Source organism: Xiphophorus hellerii, chromosome 24 (genome assembly GCF_003331165.1).
Source record: "Xiphophorus hellerii strain 12219 chromosome 24, Xiphophorus_hellerii-4.1, whole genome shotgun sequence".
Classification (NCBI taxonomy): domain Eukaryota; kingdom Metazoa; phylum Chordata; class Actinopteri; order Cyprinodontiformes; family Poeciliidae; genus Xiphophorus; species Xiphophorus hellerii.
The window spans coordinates 16,326,147-16,346,330 of NC_045695.1; the positions used below are offsets into that span (position 1 = coordinate 16,326,147).

At 40.2% G+C, this 20,184-nt stretch overlaps 1 protein-coding gene across 3 annotated transcripts; it reads left to right on the forward strand.

The window, feature by feature from the left end:
- Positions 1-5,209: 5,209 nt before the first annotated feature.
- LOC116715725 (ALK and LTK ligand 2-like) lies at positions 5,210-13,367 on the forward strand. Of its 3 annotated transcripts, none has more exons than XM_032556355.1 (6): positions 5,210-5,741; positions 5,876-6,124; positions 7,693-7,743; positions 8,606-8,686; positions 11,951-12,030; positions 12,829-13,367. In XM_032556355.1, exons 2-5 carry the CDS (start codon positions 5,884-5,886, stop codon positions 12,013-12,015), a joined length of 438 nt encoding a protein of 145 aa, XP_032412246.1. In that variant the 5' UTR covers positions 5,210-5,741; positions 5,876-5,883; the 3' UTR covers positions 12,016-12,030; positions 12,829-13,367. The 3 variants fall into 3 exon arrangements, with proteins under 3 accessions (XP_032412246.1, XP_032412244.1, XP_032412243.1); XM_032556353.1 differs by having other exon boundaries at positions 5,239-5,741; positions 7,690-7,743; positions 12,859-13,367; XM_032556352.1 differs by having other exon boundaries at positions 5,250-5,741; positions 7,690-7,743.
- The last annotated feature ends 6,817 nt before the right edge of the window (positions 13,368-20,184 follow it).

Sequence of the window (20,184 nt, forward strand, 5' to 3'; positions counted from 1 at the left end):
TGTACCTCTAGTGTCTGACTGCTAATGATGGTTCTGCATCCTGAAGGAAGGGTTGATTCATAGAGCTAGAGCGTCTAGAACCGCCACCAGACGGCCTAAATGGCAGCTGGATGCTCAGCTCTGATCTTTGTTTCTGTTTTTAAAGGTGAGTGTCGTTTTATTCCTCTGCTTCTGTCAAATCTAACAGAATTGGTGTCAAACGTTTATGCAGTTATCATTTTAGAGATATTAATAAATGTTCCCAGAGGTCATAAGAGGTCAAACAGCTCCCAATCAATAATCAACTCGGCCACATTTGGGCAGCAAAAATGTTAATTTGTGCTGCTTTTGTTTAGAAGATATTAATGACGACCAATGGAAACATTTAATATCTTTAAAATGGTAGCAGCACAAACACACATTTTGTTCCATTTAAAGAAGATTCACTCATTTTTATCTTGTTGATCTTTTTGATATTTTTCAGCAGTAATCCATTTTTAGTTTATTTTTTTTTCCTCTTTTGAGTCTCTACTCTACATGATGCAGTTCTTTGTTTGGCCACTAGGTGGTGACCTTGAGCCACTGTTGGCCTGCAGAGAGAAGTTCTAGTTTACCTTCAGATTTATGGTTTAACTGTTACTAGTTCTGAGAGTTGAGTTTGATCCAAAAAGCGAAGCTGGCCTTTAGAGGCCCGGCTGAGTGAATCCAACTATAACAAAGAGTTTTCAGAAGGTTCTGGATGAATAAAACTGACCCAAACAGTCTGAAGAGGACTGAGATGGGTTTGGGTTGTTAAAGGTTCTTGAAAAGCTCCAGCGGTTCAGTTGATGTTATGACTTCCTGAAGTTTCTTAAACGTTTCAGTGAAGCTTCACACTGTTTGAGTTCAGAGGTTTTTCTGTTTTAACTTCAGGTTTCTAATTTCTCCAGAGCTTCCCTGGAAGACGGTTATCAGAGTTAGATAGTTCTGCATCATTTTTCATACACAGGAAGGATTTTTGCAACAACAAAAATACAACATGAACAATTTTCTTCTGTTTTTACCAGACAAGCTTGGAGTTTGAAACAGTTTTGTAGAATTTCTCTGTTTTTATGCTGTTTGCTGTCTTGTGTGTTGTGATTACATTTGCAGGGAAAAGAATGTAGTCGAGTGAATTACAAGGTATGTAATTAATCACATTTTAATCTAAAACTTTTGACAAAAGAAATATTTCAATTCAAAAGCCCTTTTTGATGCTACATTTGTCAGGAATTTAGCAAAAACACCATTTTTCCTCAACAACAAATATATTTATTATTTTTAATCTGTTCTTCAGATTGGAGCAAAGTTCATCTTTAAAGAGTTTCAGGAAGTTCTGATCCCTCAGGGAGCTTCTTTAGATGCTAACATTAGCATTAGCAACATATTTAGCATTGAGATGCTATTTTAGGCTTGAATACATTCATTGCTAACTCCTTTTAGCACAACCTGAACACAACAACAGTCTTTTCTGGCAACCAATCAGATCATTTTGAGGCAGAAATTAAACCCCAGAGGGCCGAGAGAAGCAGCTTCAGCGTCCATCACTGTTAGCGGATGTAGCTTGTGCATCAGATTTACAGGTGTACTGGAAACATGTAAATAAAAGGTTCCTGTTTGGGATTTCTATAGAAAAATAGAAAATGCAACATATTTAACTGAAAGTAAGTCTCAGGCTTGTTATGCAGATCTGAAGGGTTGGGGAACCAAAAGGGAGCTGCAGAAATGCTTTTGGACCTGGTACCTGAGCAGACCGGTCCTGGATCAGCAGATGATGATGATGATGATGATGATGATGGTAGTGATTGACGGACTCCAGATGGTTTCATCCAGCAGGTTTCAGTTCAACTCAGGCGCTTCTATTTCCAGTCACCAGTGGTGGAAACCATTGAAGGTTTTGGGTTTTAAAATGTTCTGAAGGTTCAAGTTTAGAGATTTTTGGGTCATTTTGCAGGAATTAAAGAGAATTTTGCAGGATGCCCCAGTTTGACCCCTGACCCTGAGTGTTTTGGATGTGCAGAACGGTGCCGCTGGTTAACTCCTGCAGATATTTCCACTGGTCTGTGTGAAGAACAAGTGGAGTTTGTTCGTCTCGCTGCCAGCAGATTCAGACAAATCTCAGCATTCATGTCATGAAGACTCAGTCGGTCCTGGAGGGAGAATCCAACAGGAAACGGTTTTCGTCTTGTTACATTTCGCCTGCAGACGTGCAAAGTGCTGACACAGCGGAACCTACTGATCCTGTTCTATCAGTAGGTTAGAACAGGATCTAACCTACTGTTCTAACATTCAGCGGTGTGGATGGTTGGTTCTGATGTTGGTTCTGCAGGGAATAAAAAAATTTACTGGAAAAGCGAATTATTTGGAGACCCTTCAGGAATTTTGTTGAAGGAGAGGACTTGTCACAAGACGAAGAAACCAGCTAAAGACAAGATTGATGTCAAACCATAATGTTAAACCAGGGAGCCTCAGCAGTGGACTATTATCTCCTGTATAGTTAAAGGAATGTATGCAGATATGTATCTAACAGGGCGTTTGTTGGTCTGGTTTATTGTATTGGTTATATGGCAGATATATCTGTAAAAATACAATAAAAATATTGTTGGAAAAAAAAAAGATTTACTGGCGTCTCTGGAGCCTGAACACATAGTTTACCACGGCCCGGCTGACCTTTGACCTGAACTCTAACTTAATGTGTTTAATGCTTGTCATTATGGAGGCGCACAACTTTATGATTGTCTGAAAACTGAGCCAAAAACATCAGTGCTGTGTTTTTCTCCATCGTTGTGCTGTAATGCTCTGGAGTTCAGCTGCTGTACCAACAAGTCCGGTTCCGACAGGTCCGGTTCTGGTCCCAGCCCACTGCCTTCTGATCCAGACCATCACGTGTCTCAAACTCCTAATCGCTTGTGTGGAGAAGAATCAGGAGAAATCTCTCGTGAGTGCGTCTGTGTGTTTTCCTGTTGTCACGGTAACGTGTTGTTGACAGTGGAGGAGCGTTAGCACGCAGGGCGGCTGGCAGAACGGAACGCTTTCAGTCATCTCAGTCATCGCAGCGAGACTTCGCCGCCCGCCGCTGGCGTGCCAGCAGCCGCACTCTGCAGATCTCACTCTTCTTCTCTGAACTTCAGGAGCGTCTGCAGGTTTCCTGGAGTTCAGATCATCAAACCGTCTTTCCTCAAACCTGGTGAAGAGACAGAATCACTGAAACAACGTCTGGAATAAATTTGTAAAGTGACACATTAACAGCAATAATTTAGTTTATTTAAAAAGCCTTATTTTCACCAAATGTCACAGTTACAAACAAAATATTTAGTTCACACACTAAATATTTAGCTTAAAAGCTAAATGTTGAGTTTTAAAAATATATAATTTAGTTTAGTTTAAAATATCATTTAGTTGACAAACTAAATATTTAACTTTTAAATTATTTATGTCCTAACTAAGTGTTTAAGTATAAACTAAATAGTTTGTTTTCAAACTAAATATTTATTTTCTTTGAAAATAATAATTTTTCCAAATAAAATATTTAGCTTTCAAATTAAATATTTAGATAGGAAGGTAAATATTTAATTCTCAACTAAATATTTAAATCTGTGCTAAATATCTAGTTTCCAAACTAAATGTTTAGTTCCAAATTAAGTATTTTTCTAGCTAAATATTTATTTTTTAAACTAAATATGTAGATCAAACATAAATATTTAGTTAGTAAGCAGGTATTTTGCCTGCTTGCTCAATATTTAGCTTAGAAAATAAATCCTTGGATATTTAATTTTGATATGTTTTGTTTGATAACTAAATATTTAGCTCAGATTTAAACATTTAGTCAGACTCTAAATATATAACTTACTAAATATTTAATTTGTGAATTAATAACTCAGATATTTATAAATGTACTTCTGGCAGAATATATTCCTAAAACATTGTAGGAACTCGTCATCATTCATAATTTCTCCTTCTGTTTGCTGATTGGTTTGGTAGAAATCCATTCTGAGAAATCCATCTCAATGGGAGAAATTGTGGACTGAGACCTTGAGGGAAATGAGAATCAAACTTGCTGGATTCTGGATTTTTCTCAACACTTAAAGCTGCAGCAGCAAACATTTCATCCTGAATCTGACCAGGAAGCCTGTTGCCTTTAAATGCTTCATGGTTCTTCTATCTGACAGAAGACCAGTGGAAACAACCTGATCAAAAGCAGCAACAGTCGCATAATGATTACAGTAATGCTCTCTGTAAACGTTTCTGTAAAATCAATTTCTTTGGTTCAAGAGTTTGAGCTGATTTTGAACTTTTTCCAACCTTTTCTAGAGTCTGACACTCATCAGTCTGCAGTGTTTTCTCCTCGGTGTGGGAGTCTGACCCCCTGATACGGCAACGCAGAGAGGTCAACTGGTTTTAAAACGACCTTTAATGGGTTCCAGTGGTTCCAGTGGGAGGCTGCTGTGAGTTCTTGGAGTCGCTCCAAAGACGGGCATGCAGGGAACGCAGCAGCAGGTCTGGATCTGAACGCAGCCGAGCGATTGGCTGTGAGAAACGGCATGAATAAACAGATGCAGGCTGAATAAAGAACATCAATAATCCTCATTCACATTCCTGCTGGTCGGATCCGATCACCTTCCCTCTGCAGAACCTGCAAACATGTTCCTGAAGCTGACGGAGTCTAAGCTGATGGCAGGGAACAAATAAGGGAGGAGCAGCAGGAGGAGGTGTGTGTTTCAGATAATCACTGTTTCCTGCTAACATGTTGGTTTATATCTTAGTTCACTTCAAATAAGAGAAAAATACTGACAAGTAACTTTTCAAGTTTTTTATAAAACATTTCTGAGATTAATCTAAAAATTTCTGAATTTTTAGTCCCAAATTTACTGATTTTTAAAACGTTGTCATACAAATACTGAATCCTGTTACAAACACAAAACTTTAATTAATTTTATTGTGATTTAATATGATAGAAGAGAAAATATTTAATAATTGAGGAAGAAAAGCAACAAACAAACTATCGTATTCTGACTTCATGTAAACTGTTTTGTTTGGCAGAAACTTATCAAATTTCCCTTTATAAAGTCTGATTCTCCAGCAGGAGGTGGCAGCATCATGCTGTGGGGAGACAGATGGAGCCAAATCCATCAACAGAGACCTCAGTCTGGGGTCAAGGGTCACCTTCCAGCAGGAGAACCAGCCTGAACACCCAGCTAGAGTTAGAACGGCCTAGTCAAAGTCCAGAGCTACACGAGGAGTGTCGGTGTGGAATATTCAACCGTCCTCCGCTGAGAGGAGAGCTGCTGCGTCACGCTGCCATCCGCCGCGCGCATGCCGACACGCACGCGCCTCCTCCTCCTCTTCCTCATTTCCGTGATCTGCTGGAGTTGAGTTGCGCGTGCAGAGCAGAGCAGACGCAGGTCCGTTTCCACAGAGGGTTCAGATTCTGATCAGCACGAGCTTCGGGTCGGTTCGGGTCCATTCTCCCGCTGCTGCTCAGAGGCATGAGCCGAACCGGACCCGCTCCAGCTGCAGCCTGCAGAACCGGCTCTCTCTCCTGCTGATGAAGATGATGAAGGTCCCGCTCCACGCGCTCCGGCGGCCCCGCGCGCAGCTCTAAGATGACACCGGGACTCGGAGCGCGGATCCACACCAACCCGGGGTAACACGACACAGACACGACAGGAAGCGGAAAGTTCGGGTCCAGAGAGACGGAGAGGGAGAGTCCGGGCGCAGAGCGCGCAGCGGCGGGGAGAGGAGAGGTAACCGAGCCCTGCGGGGCGCTGCGGGGAATCCCGCATCCCGCTTCAACTCTCATCAGGAAACTGTTTCATCCCAAATGTCAAACATCGACTTTGTTTTTTAACAGAAGCTGAACTTTGTCTCGTCCCTGCAGGTCCAGTGATGCTGCTGCCGCGGACCTCCGTCCGGTCCGCGCTCCTCATCCTCCTCTTCCTCTTCATCCTGCTGCAGACGCCGGGACGCTGCCACGCGGCCGCCCGGCACCGGGGCTCCGCTCCCCGGGCTGAGGCGCGCAGGGGCCTCCACAGCCTGGCGCAGCTGTCCGACCGGTACCGGAGCGGCCCGGTGGGCTTCAGCGGGCACGAAGCGGCGAGTGCGAAACGGCCGAGCCGGTCGAACCACGGTGAGTCCAGACAGCGCCGGGTCTCTGGTCGGAGCCAGAATAATTAAACAGCAGATATAAACAGTTTAGTTTCTTCTCCATTTCACTCTTTACTTCGCCCGCAGCATAATGCTGCCACCACCGTGCTTCAAACAGGTCAGCCTTTGTCTCATCTGACCATCAAACTTTGCAGATTTGGAAGGAGTTTTTCAGCAGAGCTGCTCTGTTGACGGGATGCTGAGGTTTAGTTTGTTTCACTGCAGACAGTGAAACAAACTAAACCTTTTTTAGTTTTTTAGTTTCTGACAGCAGAAACCTAGAAAGTTTTTATTGGTGAGTCCAAACAGACCAGTAAAACTTTAGAGCGTCCAGAACTCTAACTTGTTAATTTAGATTAATTAATTACTCTGTTCCGGCCGGAACCTTTGTATTTGCGTGTTTCTGGTACGCTTGTAAATGTGACACACAAGCTACATCCGCTAACAACATGGCGGACGAAGCGGTAGTTTTCTGTCCACTGAGGATTAATTTTTTTCTTCAAAACATTCTGATTGGATGCTGGAAAAGATTGTTGTGTTCAAGTTGTGCTAAAAGGAGTTAGCTCATCAGCTAGGCTAAAGGCTAAAATAGCATCTCAATGCTAAACATGATGCTAGCACTATATGTCAGCGCCTACATTTACAAATGTGTCATTTCTGATGATTGAAGAACCTAAATAACAATTTAAAACAATAAATAGTTTTTGTTGAACTCGTCTGTTTATTGATTTAATAATTTAGCATCAAAAATGGTTTTGGAATTAAAATATTGCTAATTTGTCGAGATAGTTTTAGATCAAAATGTAATAATTGTATTGAATTAATTACAGACTTTGCAATCAACTCAAAACAATTTTTTCAAATTTTTTTCCTCATTATATATAATTTTCCCCAGCAGGGGGCGCTGCTACATTCAAACCCGTTTCTTTCCATCTTAGAGGGGAGATTTGATTCTTGTTCTGTTTTTTTCCAAAGTGTGAACACATCTATATCTATATTCTACAAACAGATGAAGATCTACTTTAATTCAGCTCTTTATCGGGTTTAATCAGTAATTATCATGTATTGATTATCGGCTGTAGTGAACAGCTGCGGTTCAGGGTGTGGCGGCTGCCGCCTCTGTCCAGGGTGCTGATTGCTGCTCGGGGTCGTGACCCGGTGCAGGTCGTGGACTGGGCCGACCCGCGGCGCCGGGCTGAGCGGAGCCTCGTGGAAACAGCCGCCGCATCACAAGGTTCCCTTCAGGACGCTTCCTGTCGCTCTAACTTTTCTCCCACATTTTTCTCTAACCAGCAGTTTGTTTTACAGTTCAGCCGTTCTACTGTAAGCTCTTTGTTTCACAACGAAGGCTTTATGCTGTTTCAGTAAATCTCTAATAATTTGAATTATTGACTCTGAACTCTGGAGAATTTCAGAACCAGCAGCTGCTTGTGTTTCCAGCAGGGTCTTCATAAATGCTCCTGACTGAAGTCACTCTGTCAGATTCAGGATTAATGTGTTTAAAATGTCAGATTGAAGTTGAAACAAATTCATCTGTTTGTTTCTCAGAAGGTCGCCTCAGCGATCAGAAGCACAAGGACAAGTTCATCACACACATGACAGGTACGAACGTTGCCTAGCAACACTGTTTCAGAGAAATGATGTGTTTTACTCTGAAACTGAACTCACACAGGAAGTGTTTAGGTTTTCCTCCTGAGAATGAAACTTTCTGCTGCCTCAACCCAAACAAGTTATTTATGCCTCAACCTACTGCAGTATTTTTATCGCTATAAGACTAATAATACTTAGTCATTTATTTTAATTAGTAAATATCAGCAGCATTTGTCCTGGTGGTATTGGACCCACATCCCTTCCTCCCGTCACGCGCTGCGTCTGATCACCCGCCTCGCTTCGCCTCGGGCGCCGATGGAGCTGTTTCTCTTTTCTCCATGGCTGCTCCAACGCAGCGCCCCAAACATTATTGATAATTATTGATTAGTTTTTTATTTTAAATATCTGAAATACTCAAAAACTGGTGGTGACATTTCTGTTTTATCTTTTAGTTTAATCAGTTAAGAGGAGAAAACTGAAACTGCTGCTGCGTCAGGTACTCAGCAGGTTGTTGCTAGGTAACCAAAGAGTGAGAGAGTTAATTGTTGCTAGGTAACCAGTCAGTGAGTTAGTTGGTCCCACTCACCTTCAGCTCATCGTGAGAGGTTGAGCGGCTACAGCCTTTTCTCTACATCTCCCAGAATGCCGTGCGGTTCTGGATTTGAGTTCAGTGAATATTCCATATATAGAATATTCTGTCAGATCGATTATCTATATTTATCAGGTATGGCAGCTCCCAGCCCTGCTAGCTGCTAGCTGCTAGCTGCTCATTGTGTTTGTTGTGGTTTAAAGTCTTGGTCTCTGCCAGAGTTCAGAGTTCAGAGGTTATAGAAGCAGCCTGCCTGATGGGATCATTTCCTCTCTGTGCCCTCAGGTCCTCTTTACTTCAAGCCTCAGTGCCGGAAACAGTTCCACCGCCTGTACAACCACACCAGGGACTGCACGGTCCCCGCCTGTAAGTAACACGGCCGCTTTCCTGCTCCAGCTGAACACAATCATGTTTCCACAGCAACATGAAGTTTCCACCCCACTTTACTCAATTAGTGTCAAAGTTTTGTTTTTGCCTCTAACATTTAAAGATATTAATTAAAGTTTCCAGAGGTCATGAAAGGTCAACCATCCCTCCTGCCCACATTTACAAAATCAAACAAATTTTTACTATCTTTAAAAATCTTTTTAGTGACACAAATAACATTTTTGCTGCTACACTAATTATTATTATTATTACTTGTAAAATGAGCTGCCAGCTGTTAAGTTGTCAGACGGTTGAATCTCTAACAGTTTTTATCAAAGCTCTGAAGGAAGCTGCACTAAATGAGTAGATTTTCCTTTTCACAGAACCTGAACCATGAACTCACCATCCGTAACCCGACCTAAAGATTCAATCTCCGTTTTAATCTAAACTCGGCTGGTTGCTAAATATTTGCTAGTGATTCGTGTTGCTGCAGGATTCCCAGATAAAGAGCAAGATAAGGCATGTTTTAACACACAGTCACACCGCCATCGTGTCGCAACAGCTGCAACTCCTCTGATTTTAAACCATGCATGCAGTTTGATGTTTGTGTTGGAGAGAAAGGCAGCGAACGCTCAGACACAAATATGTTCCCTCCATGCGCCTCTGGGACTCAGTGTTAGCATTCAGGCTCTACATGAAGACGCTCTGCAGTGCAAACAGCTGCTGATTGATTTCAGTCTGAATGTTTTTACTGTTTAATGCCTCAAACCAAAGAACCTGGATGGTAGAAACTTTAATGTTTGCTGGAGTTTCACAAAAATGATCTTTTTACAGTTTAGTCATGTTTTAAATCGGTTATACAGTAAAACTAATAAAAACCAAAATTAGAGGAAACTTTTACTACTCAAACTTTAGTTTCTTGTCTTACATCAATAAATAAGATTTTAATATTTAAATTTAGTGAAGTTTATTCAATGGAAACAGTGAGTTTAATGCTTCCTAAACCAACCAACCAATCAAAATGTAACAAAGTTTATTTAATGGCTGAAATGAAAAACCTGGTGCCTGTTTTTAACTACGTTAGAGAAATAACATCTAATATATAATCTGTTTTTATGTCTTATCACAAAATCCTGACTTCATATTGTTTCACTGAATCAATCAAATGCTTCCGAATGTTAATCCCAAAAATTATTATCCAAATTCAACCATGAGATTTTTATTTCTTAATCCAAGGAATTGTTTTTAATAATATTTCAGTAAAAAACTTTATAATATCTGACCTTGACCGTTTTATTTTTAGAGCTGCATCATTTAGTCCGCTTTAATCCGACTCCAGTTGGATTTAACCTCAATCTGGTTCGGTTAAAGTGATCTCAGGTTTGAATTCATATGTGAACACCAAGTGCACTAGAGACCGCTCCAAAAGCAGGAAGTGGACTACAGCGCAGGGCATTCTGGGTAAAAACCAGCAAAACAAACATGTTAGCCTGCCGCTAGCAGGGAGAAGTGGCTCAAAGACAAATTCCAGCTAAAATCCGATGCCTCCATTTTGTTTTGGTGAAGAAGGAAGTTCAGTTTGCAGTAAAAAGATTCTAATTTTGTGGTTTTAAAATCTTTTCCAATCAGTGGAGCAAATACAACAATAATTCAAACCAAAATGGCTCCTTCTGACCAGAATGTCCCACTTTCACTAATCACATGAAGACATGCAGGGACGAACGTCCACTTTCCACACATTGTCTCATAATTACATGAATCCTCTGTAACGTCACGGTGAATCTGGAGTGTGTTAAATTTGTCACTGTCCCCATAATTGCACAAATGTGCAATTATGTGTGTGTGTGTGTGTGTGTGTGTGGGTGTGTGAGCAGCTCAGTTTCCTGCTCTTAGAGGTGAAAGTTACAGGAGCTGGGAAGGTTCAAACTTGTCTAGTGGTTGTTTACATAACCCTGGCAGGTTATTGGCTGATGCCTGTCAGAGTCTCTAGTGGGAATTGTTTACTTAAGTTGAGTTTTCTTAACCACAAGCTGCTGGTGTCTTTGTGCATCAACAGATCAAACTTAATGTTGCATGCAGGTAACAGCTAACAGAGCCGACCCGACAGAACCACGTGATTTACACACATCTGATTCAGGCACGACGATCCTTCTGCATCTGGATCAAAGAAAACATTTCAAAATATATTTTATATAGTTTTATTGAGGACAAAATCAGCTCTTTTCAGTTGGTTTTTGTATTTTATTTCCTTGTTCGTTTCCTGGACTGGATGATTAATTGTCCCAGAAGTTATTATGATAAACGATATTATTGTTGTTTTGAGACCATTTTCAAGTTACACTGGAAAAACACAAAATCTTACCAAATATTTAATTTCTAGTGCAAATATGTTAGTTTACTTGAAATAAGATAAAACAAAGTTACAAGTAACTTTTCAGCAAGAAATATGAGATTATTTCACTTATAATAAGACATTTTTCCAATAATCTTCCAATGGAACTAGAAATTATTCATCAATATAAAGATATTATTGATTTAAAACAAACTCTTGTTTCTTCCTGAAAAGTTATTTGTAAGTTAGTTTAGTCTTATTTCAAGTAAACTAAGATATTTGTATTTGAAACCAGACCAGAAATATTTGGTAAGATTTTGTGTTTTTGCAGTAAAATATAACAGTAAGGTGTAAAAATGCAATAAAACAACTTTAAATTCTTATGAAGATTTAACAGTGTAACTGGAAGACATTTTAAATATCCACAATAAATAAACAAAACAACAGGAAGAATGAATAAAATGAATTATAAACTATCTGTAAACAAAATTATTCTTAAAAAATAATAAACAGCTTGTTGAGACCAAATCTTCAGTTTTATTATCATCCAGTTTTTGATAGAAAAAGAAAAATAATAAATCCTGCAACTGGAAGTTATTGAGCTTGTTTTAATTTCTCATGAGATTAATTGAGTTGTTGCCTTTTCTGAACTATTATGGGATGGTTAAAGTTAAAGCAAATGGATGCCCTGCATGTACAGAGATGTAAAGTATTGTTGGAGGCGCTGCAGCCTTGTGGCGACTCGGTGAGTTATTCCTGTCCTGCTGCAGTCAGGCCCGGTGGCTGCAGGCGGCCGGCCGCACCGCGCCGTGCCGCGCCGCGCCCCCAGGCCAGGCCAGGCTAGGTAAACCTTGTGATGCTGCAGGTCGTGTCTCCTTTTAGCAGATCCTCTTCAGCCTCATAAACACGTTTGTTGTTTCCTTCTGCTGCAGTTTATAAAAGATGTGCTCGTCTGCTGACTCAACTGGCCAAAAGCCCTCGCTGTGCCGAGAGATAAACAGACCGCGAGACGGTAAGCTGAGCGCCAACATGCACCCACAATCCTCCTGACTCCAACCATGCTGCAGATTATCTCAGGTGCTGCATCAGTCCGACGGATAAATAAGGAATTCAGTTAATCCTGAGCAGTAATGTCAGGAGATTTAGGCTAAGAACACTTTTGTGTTTTCCTAAAAGCTTTTAGTTCATGCATAAAGTTTGGTTTCTGTCCAAGCAAACATCGACTCAAACACAGGATTAGCATCTTTATCTGACATGTCTGCAGCGCTGCAGGCGAGCTGCCATCCAGCCAGACCACAAGACCACAGAAGAAGAACATCTTCTGCACAATGGAGACTTTGTGAAGCGTGCAACAAGCGCATGAGAGAATAAAGGCTGGAAATCAGCCACAAAATGACTTTATAACCAGCTTATTTCTGTTTGTTGACCAAACCAAAAGGTTTGATTTAAAGAATCACTAAAACAAAATACAGAATTTGATCAAATCACAAAACAGAGGATTCATATCCAGCATCAATGAGAAGGAAATGAGCAGCAAAGAAAGAGAAATAAATTCACTTTATTTTGTTCTTTCTGGAAAGAATAAACGTAAAACCAGCCTGTGGAAAAATCTCAGCAGTGAGAAAAACAGAAAAGTCACAACTTCATCCTTCATTCATCATCATGTTTGTTGACATAAAGGAGGAAATTTACAGCCACTGATTCTCCTCAATGTAGATAGAAAGAGAAGAAAAGTACATTTCTAAATAGTTGCCACTAAAAACTTAGTCCAACATCTTCATCTCCAGTGTTTATTCTGTCTCTTCTGCAGCCGGTGGACAGGAAGTGGTTTCCCCTACAGCCGGTGGACAGGAAGTGGTCACCGTACGCCATGTTGGTTCCCTCTGATCACCAGCAGTTGACGTCATGAAGCCAAGAGAAACTTGATGTCAAAGTTCAAACCGTTCAAATCCAGCAACAAAGAACAGTCTCCACCGTTCAGATGAACTCGTTCAGTTCTCTTCTCTCTCTCGGACACACAGACTCTCTGAATCTTCCACCTCGCGCCTTAAACAGCTGAAATGTTGATTCCAGTTGATCTCCAGAGCAACTGGAACCAGTGGCTTTACTGGTTTCTGATGGACTGTCTGCTCTGGAAACAAACCTGGGACATTTTTATCAGAGTTTGACTTGTTTGGACGATGGACCAGGAGCGGAGTTGAACCACTGATGACCAATGAACCTTCAGGGTTCAAAGGTCATCAGTTCATTAAAGTAAAGCTATTCCAGTATATTTATATTGTTCAAACTGAATCCCTCTGTGCAATATGTACATACTGAAAGAGGAATAAAGACACATTTGATACGTTTGCTGAGCTGAGAATCTTTAACCGATGAGAATCTGACCTGATGCGTTCGCTGACCTACAGAACATCGAACGCATCAGGATTCCTCTGAACGATTCCTCGATTCATTGGGAGGAATCGTCATGACGACGTCCTGCTGCTGGCGTCACGTTGTGGAGGATCTCCCTGCTTTGCGTCAAACACATTCCTTCCACTCTAATTAAGTCAGACGTATTGGGAGAGGCAGCTGAATCATAATCTGGCTTCTGGCATCTTATTCTTCCAGTTTAGTTGAGTTGACAATTTAATTATTTAGGCATGTTGACTATCCTGACTGATCTTTATGTCTTTAGTTTGTGGTCATTTATGTTGGTCTAATTGTTGATTTTTGGTCTTCATGTCTGTTTTACATCAGATAACGTTAGCATGTTGTGACCTTATGACCTTTTGTCACCTTTTCCTCTGTATTTGATTGAAGTAGCTGCAGCTTTGGGTTGTTTTTGTTTTATTTTCTCCCAGCAGATGTTTGATGGTTTTATCCCAGTTTAAATGGTATTTTCTCTTAATTTTGACTCTAAGCGTTTTGAACTGCTCAGGTGTTTTGGCGCTCTGCGTTCCTCGGCGCCGCGCCACGCCGCGCCGCGCCGCTGCCTCAGGGCGAGGCAGAGCGCTGCCGCTGTTGGTCTCTGACAGGGTGAACCGCATTACATGTTTGTTGACTTTGGCTCCTGGACAGTTTCAGGGTAAAGTGAATATTTCCTCTCAGGATGAACCTTTACCCTCCTCACATGCCAGCATTGGGAAAGTCTCGACCTCCATCCTCTGAACATGTCGGCATCTGCATGTTTTGGAAGCTGTTAGGTAACAGATCACACCTGGACTGATAATGGCTCCTTTGACAAGGTAATGATCAGTGTGACTGTCTGTGTTTCTGCAGCGACTGCTCCGTCATTTTACAGTAATTAGGTAATTAGGTGTGTGTGTGTGTGTGTGTGTGTGGTTGCAGTAGCTCTCCTTCCGCTCTTGCCAGCAGCTATCAGTGATGACAGTTTTGACCTCCTCTGCACGCCACCAGCTGCTGCCGTCACCGTGACGTCCTCCAGTCATTTGGTCTGAACCAGGTGTGCTGCTGCTGCTGCTGCTGCTGCTGCTGCTGCTGCTGCTGCTGCTTGCTGCTGCTGCTGCTGCTGGGGTTTTTTGTTGTTGTTGTTATGAAGACTGGAGATCTTTGTTCCCAGAAAAACAAACATGGACGTGGTGTTTGCTGCAGCTCTGCTGTGAACGGTTAAGAATGTTCCTCATTTTGCTGATTTAAAATGTGATTCATTAATTACAGACCCAGAAATTAACTCAGTTAAATATCTTGCAGTCATGGGTTGGAACATCAGCTCTACAGCAGAATGAAAGAATCAGGTGGTCTAGTCAAAGTCCAGAGCTCAACCTGACTGCAGTCTGCTGTAGAAACGTGGATGAACATTTTCCAGTCATATTTTCACCAAGTTATTCTTACATTTCTTACAATATTTAAGAATACCATAAATTGTAGTAAAATCTCTTTGGGTCACTTCACCTCTTTTGAGTATCTTGGAATTGAGGTTAAAGGCCACAAACGAACTTTGACTGTAACTCTATACAAAACTCCAACTTTTGTGGAAAATTTCTTTACTGACTTGAATGAACTTCTATCTCTTATATGTATTGATTATGATTGTTTAATAATTGTTGGTGATTTCAACATTCATGTTGACAACCCCCAAGACAGAGGGGCAAAAAAGCTCGCTAATATCTTAGAGACTTTTGGTCTAACACAACATGTCAAACAAGCAACACACACTCAAGGACACACACTGGACCTGGTTATCAGTAAGGGTGTGAATATTTCCATTGTCTCTGTAAATGATGTTGCATTGTCGGATCACTTCACTGTTATCTTTGAAAGTTCTTTATCTTTTAACCCACTTGGACAAACAGCAACCATCACAAAACGTTCTCTCACTGAAAACACAGCAGAAACTTTTAATCAAATCTACTCTTCTTCCTCACCCTTAAGCTGTAATGATGTAGATAAGTTGGTAAATGATTTTCAGTCTAAAGTCTCAGATATTATTGATTCCATTGCCCCAATTAAAATGAAGGTTGTGTCTGGTAAAAAGAAATCTCCATGGAGAAATGCACAAACAGTTAGATCTGCAAGACAACTCTGCCGTAGGGCAGAACGAAAATGGCGTAAAACTCAACTCCACGTTCATTGTGACATCTATAAAGAAAGACTACGTAACTATCATTTAACACTAAAACATGCAAGAGAGGCTTTCTTTGCAGATGTCATAAACAAAAACATTAACAACGCTCGGGCTTTATTTGCAACAGTTGACAGAATCACAAACCCTCCTGTGACGTTACCGCCTGAATTCCAATGTATTGCCGCCTGCAACCAGTTTTCCAGCTTCTTTTCAGAGAAAATTCAAAAAATCAGAGGATTAATCTGTACATCCACTATAAAGTCAGTACCAATGCTGTGCCCAAACAAAACAAATACAGGAAAAATGACCCAATTTCAACTACTTAATTATAAAACCCTACAGGAAATTATAAGTCAAATAAGCTCCAGTTCCTGCTGTCTGGATGTCCTAGATCTATAACTCTAGAACATTTCTTTAAGAAAGTCCTGCCTGTTATTGCTGCTGATCTGATCCAAATAGTAAACTCATCGCTCTCGTCAGGCGTTTTCCCCCAGGCTCTGAAAACAGCAGTAATCAAACCACTTATAAAAAAGAACAATCTGGACAAATCACTAATGCAGAATTACAGGCCGATCTCCAACCTCCCATTCATCAGCAAAGTTATTGAAAAAGCTGTGTGTAAACAATTAACTAGCTTCCTAACTATAACCAACCTCTTTGACTCCTTCCAGTCTGGTTTTCGTGCTCACCACAGCACAGAGACCGCCCTGGTAAAAGTGTTCAATGACATCCATATAAATACGGACTGTGGCAGAACCACAGTGCTGGTTCTGTTGGACCTCAGTGCAGCTTTTGACACTGTTGACCATGACATATTACTGAATCAACTGGAGAGTTGGGTCGGACTCTCCGGTCCAGTGCTTAACTGGTTTGAATCTTACATAAAGAACAGGGATTTCTTTGTTTCAATTGAAAACTTTTCATCAAAGAGGTCAAAGGTCACATGTGGGGTACCCCAAGGTTCAATCCTAGGACCCCTTTTATTCAATATTTATATGCTCCCACTAGCTCAGGTTATAACAGGAAATAATATTAGCTACCATAACTATGCAGATGACACACAGCTCTACATTACGATGTCACCAGGTGACTCAGAGCCCATCCAATCACTGAACAGATGCTTAGAACAGATAAATGTGTGGATGTGCCAAAACTTTCTCCAGCTGAACAGAAACAAAACTGAAGTTATTATTTTTGGACCTAAAGAGGAACGATCTAGAGTCAATGCACAGCTTCAGTTATTACAACTGAAAACTAGCGATCAGGCCCGAAACCTGGGAGTAGTGATGGACTCTGACCTGAACCTCCAGAGCCACATAAAGACAGTTACAAAGTCGGCCTTCTATCACCTGAAGAACATTTCCAGGATTAAAGGACTAATGTCTCAGCCAGATCTAGAGAAACTCGTCCATGCGTTCATCTTCAGTCGTATTGATTATTGCAACAGCGTCTTCACAGGTCTGTCCAACAAATCAATCAAACAGCTGCAGCTGATCCAGAATGCTGCTGCTCGCGTTCTCACTAAAACCAGGAAGATAGAGCACATAACACCAGTTCTAAAGTCCCTCCACTGGCTCCCTGTAGCTCAAAGAATAGACTTTAAAATACTGTTGTTAGTTTATAAATCACTGAACGGCTTAGCACCACAATACATTAAAGATATGCTTTTATTGTATCAACCTTCCAGACCTCTCAGGTCTTCCGGTTCTGGTCTGCTCTGCATCCCCAGAACCAGAACCAAACGAGGAGAAGCAGCTTTCAGCATCTATGCACCACGAATTTGGAACAAACTTCCAGAAAACTGTAAAACAGCTGAAACACTGACTTCTTTTAAATCTCAACTGAAAACCCACCTGTTTAGAATTGTATTTGAAATGTAATCAATTACAAATTTATTGATGTAACTTGACTTAATGATTGATTCTATATTGCATTGTGATTCTGTGTTTGTTATGATGTAAAGCACTTTGAAATGCCTTGCTGCTGAAATGTGCTATACAAATAACATTTGATTGATTGATTGATTGATTTATAAATGTCAGAGTTCCAAACTAAATATTTAATTCACACCTAAATATTTAGTTAACAAGTTAAATATTCTTAACTAATTATTTACTTTGAAAAATAAATGTTTAGTTTGCAAACTAAATATTTACTGTCTTATTGTAAACTTGCAACACAACAAAACTAATTAAAAAAACTGATATTTATTAGTTTGGAAATATTTGTTTACAAACTAAGCAAATATTTTGTTTGTGAATTAAATATTTAGAACTCTAATGTTTATAAATTTATGAATAACTCAGAGAAAATATGACTGAAAAATGAACAACCACTTATTTTTCTATTTGACAGGCAAAATCAGCTGAAATATTGCTGTTAAATCTTTATTCTTTATCTTTTGCAACATAAAAACATAAAATAAATCAAACATCATTTAGCGAACAGTTGTGAAAATCAGTAACAGACTTTATGTTTTGTCAAATAATCAATAATCAGAGGTAGAAAAGATTATACTAAAGTTAGAGCAGCTCCACTTCAACATATTTATCCTCAAGTAAGAATAAAAAAGTACTTGGTACAAAGTCTACTGAAGTATTGACTTACTGATCAAATAATCAGTTAATATTTAAAAATTACATAATCAGACAAACCAAGTTATAAAGTTAAGTGGAAATGTTGGTATTTCAAGGATAAAAATGACAATAATTCATATAAGTAACAAAATACATCAAAATCAGACAAAAGAAAATGTTTCCAAATTATTTTATTTCAATAAAAAACTTTGTAATTTTTGGTTAAAACATGTTTGATTTTCATTCAGTTGGCAGAAAACCCAGAAGTTTTACTGAAGGAAGAGTAAAAATACTTCAAAATAAAATGATTCACATAAAAGTAAAAAGTACAGCGTAGTTAAGATACTCCTAAAAGTTATTTTTGTCTAAAAAGTTACTAAAGTAAAAGTAAACTCAGTTTGTTGGTCAATGTTTCCTGTTTCAAAAGTAACTCTAAGATTATTTAATGTTTTAAATGAACTCAGTGTTTTGTCTCTTTTGCAGTTTTCTGGAAGTTTGTTCCAGATTTGTGGAAGCTGAATGCTGCTTCTGGTTCTGGATGGAGATCAGAACCAGAACCAGAACCTGGTCGGTGTGGCCTGCTGACCCAGCTGCAGCAGATCTTCATCTCCTGCTATTTTTAGTTCGGCGCTCCGCCCGGTTCTGGAGGAAAACACCAGGAAGATGCTGCTGCATATTAATATCAGCGTCCTGGCAGCGAGCGGCGGACCGGGAGGTCAGCGGGTCAAGTTACATGAGCAGAAACAAAAGAGTGAGAGCAGCGAGGTGAGTAACAGCTGCGGCAGGTAATGACTAACCTGGATGAATTATTCCTGAACCTGCGCCAGCGCTGCTGCCGTCTTTACACACCAACTCACTTTCACAGCAGCTTCTTTAAATAAACACATTCCTGCGATTAATTTAGGCACGAAAACACACACACACACACACACACCCACACACCGCAGCAGCTCAGTACTGGGAGCGGGCCGTGATTGGCGGCTGTGGGCGTGGCCAGGTGGGGTTTCTGCTCAGGTGAGACTTGTTCTTTAACAGTCTGTCACTAATTGTTGCGCCCCGGTTTGTTCGCACACACACCGACCGCAGGCTGTTTTCCTCACCGTTTTCTAACATCCAAAATGATTTTTGGTTTGTTTTTGGGATAAAATACTCTATATTAGATATAAAAGTTGATTTAAATCTGAAAATCCAACCTTAAATATGTGTTACAGACACAAAAATGAGATTTAACCAAAGAATGGGTTACAGAGGTCACCCTTGAAATGAGTTGAAAATCTGAAGTTATGCCAATTAAATCAAGTAACACAGAAAATGTGATCAACGCTGTTAAACAGGCATATAATGACAAACATCACACGGAAAAACGGTCATAAAGCGTTAAAATGCTCAAAAATAGAAAACTGGGGCAACACGAGGTTTGAATAACAACTAGAGACAGAAAATAACCAAATAAAACTAAAATATGATGAGAATCAAAACCAGAAATGCAGAAAAATACGAATAGTTCCTTATAAAAAGACAAAACTTATGTAAAAGTATTTTTTCAGCACAGTTAGAAGCTTGTTTTAAGAAAATAATTACAGATAAAAACATACTGGTTCCACTGGCAGATTGTATCATTTATAATAAGATAATTTCCCCATAAGATTAATAATCTGCCAGTAGAAGTCAAACTTTTCCATCAGGAATTATTTACTTAGAAAAGCTGGTTCTGGTTGGGTTCTGGTTAGGGAACCGGGTCAGCCCGGTTCTGGAGGATGAAGAATGACATTGAGAGGATGTTATTAAACAACAGACTCCAGGCTGAGCCGGAGTGTAGGAGATCCATTAGAGAGGGGTTCTGGTTCTGGTCGGGTCCGGGAGTTTGGGTGGCCTCACGCTGGGAAACTGATGGCTGCAGTCAGTCTGCTGTTTATCCTGCGGGCTATTTAAAGAGGACGAGCCGTGGAAAATCCTAAAAACATGAGGAGATGTTTGGAAAAAACTCACAGATCTTTTAATTTATACTCAGATTGAAAAAATG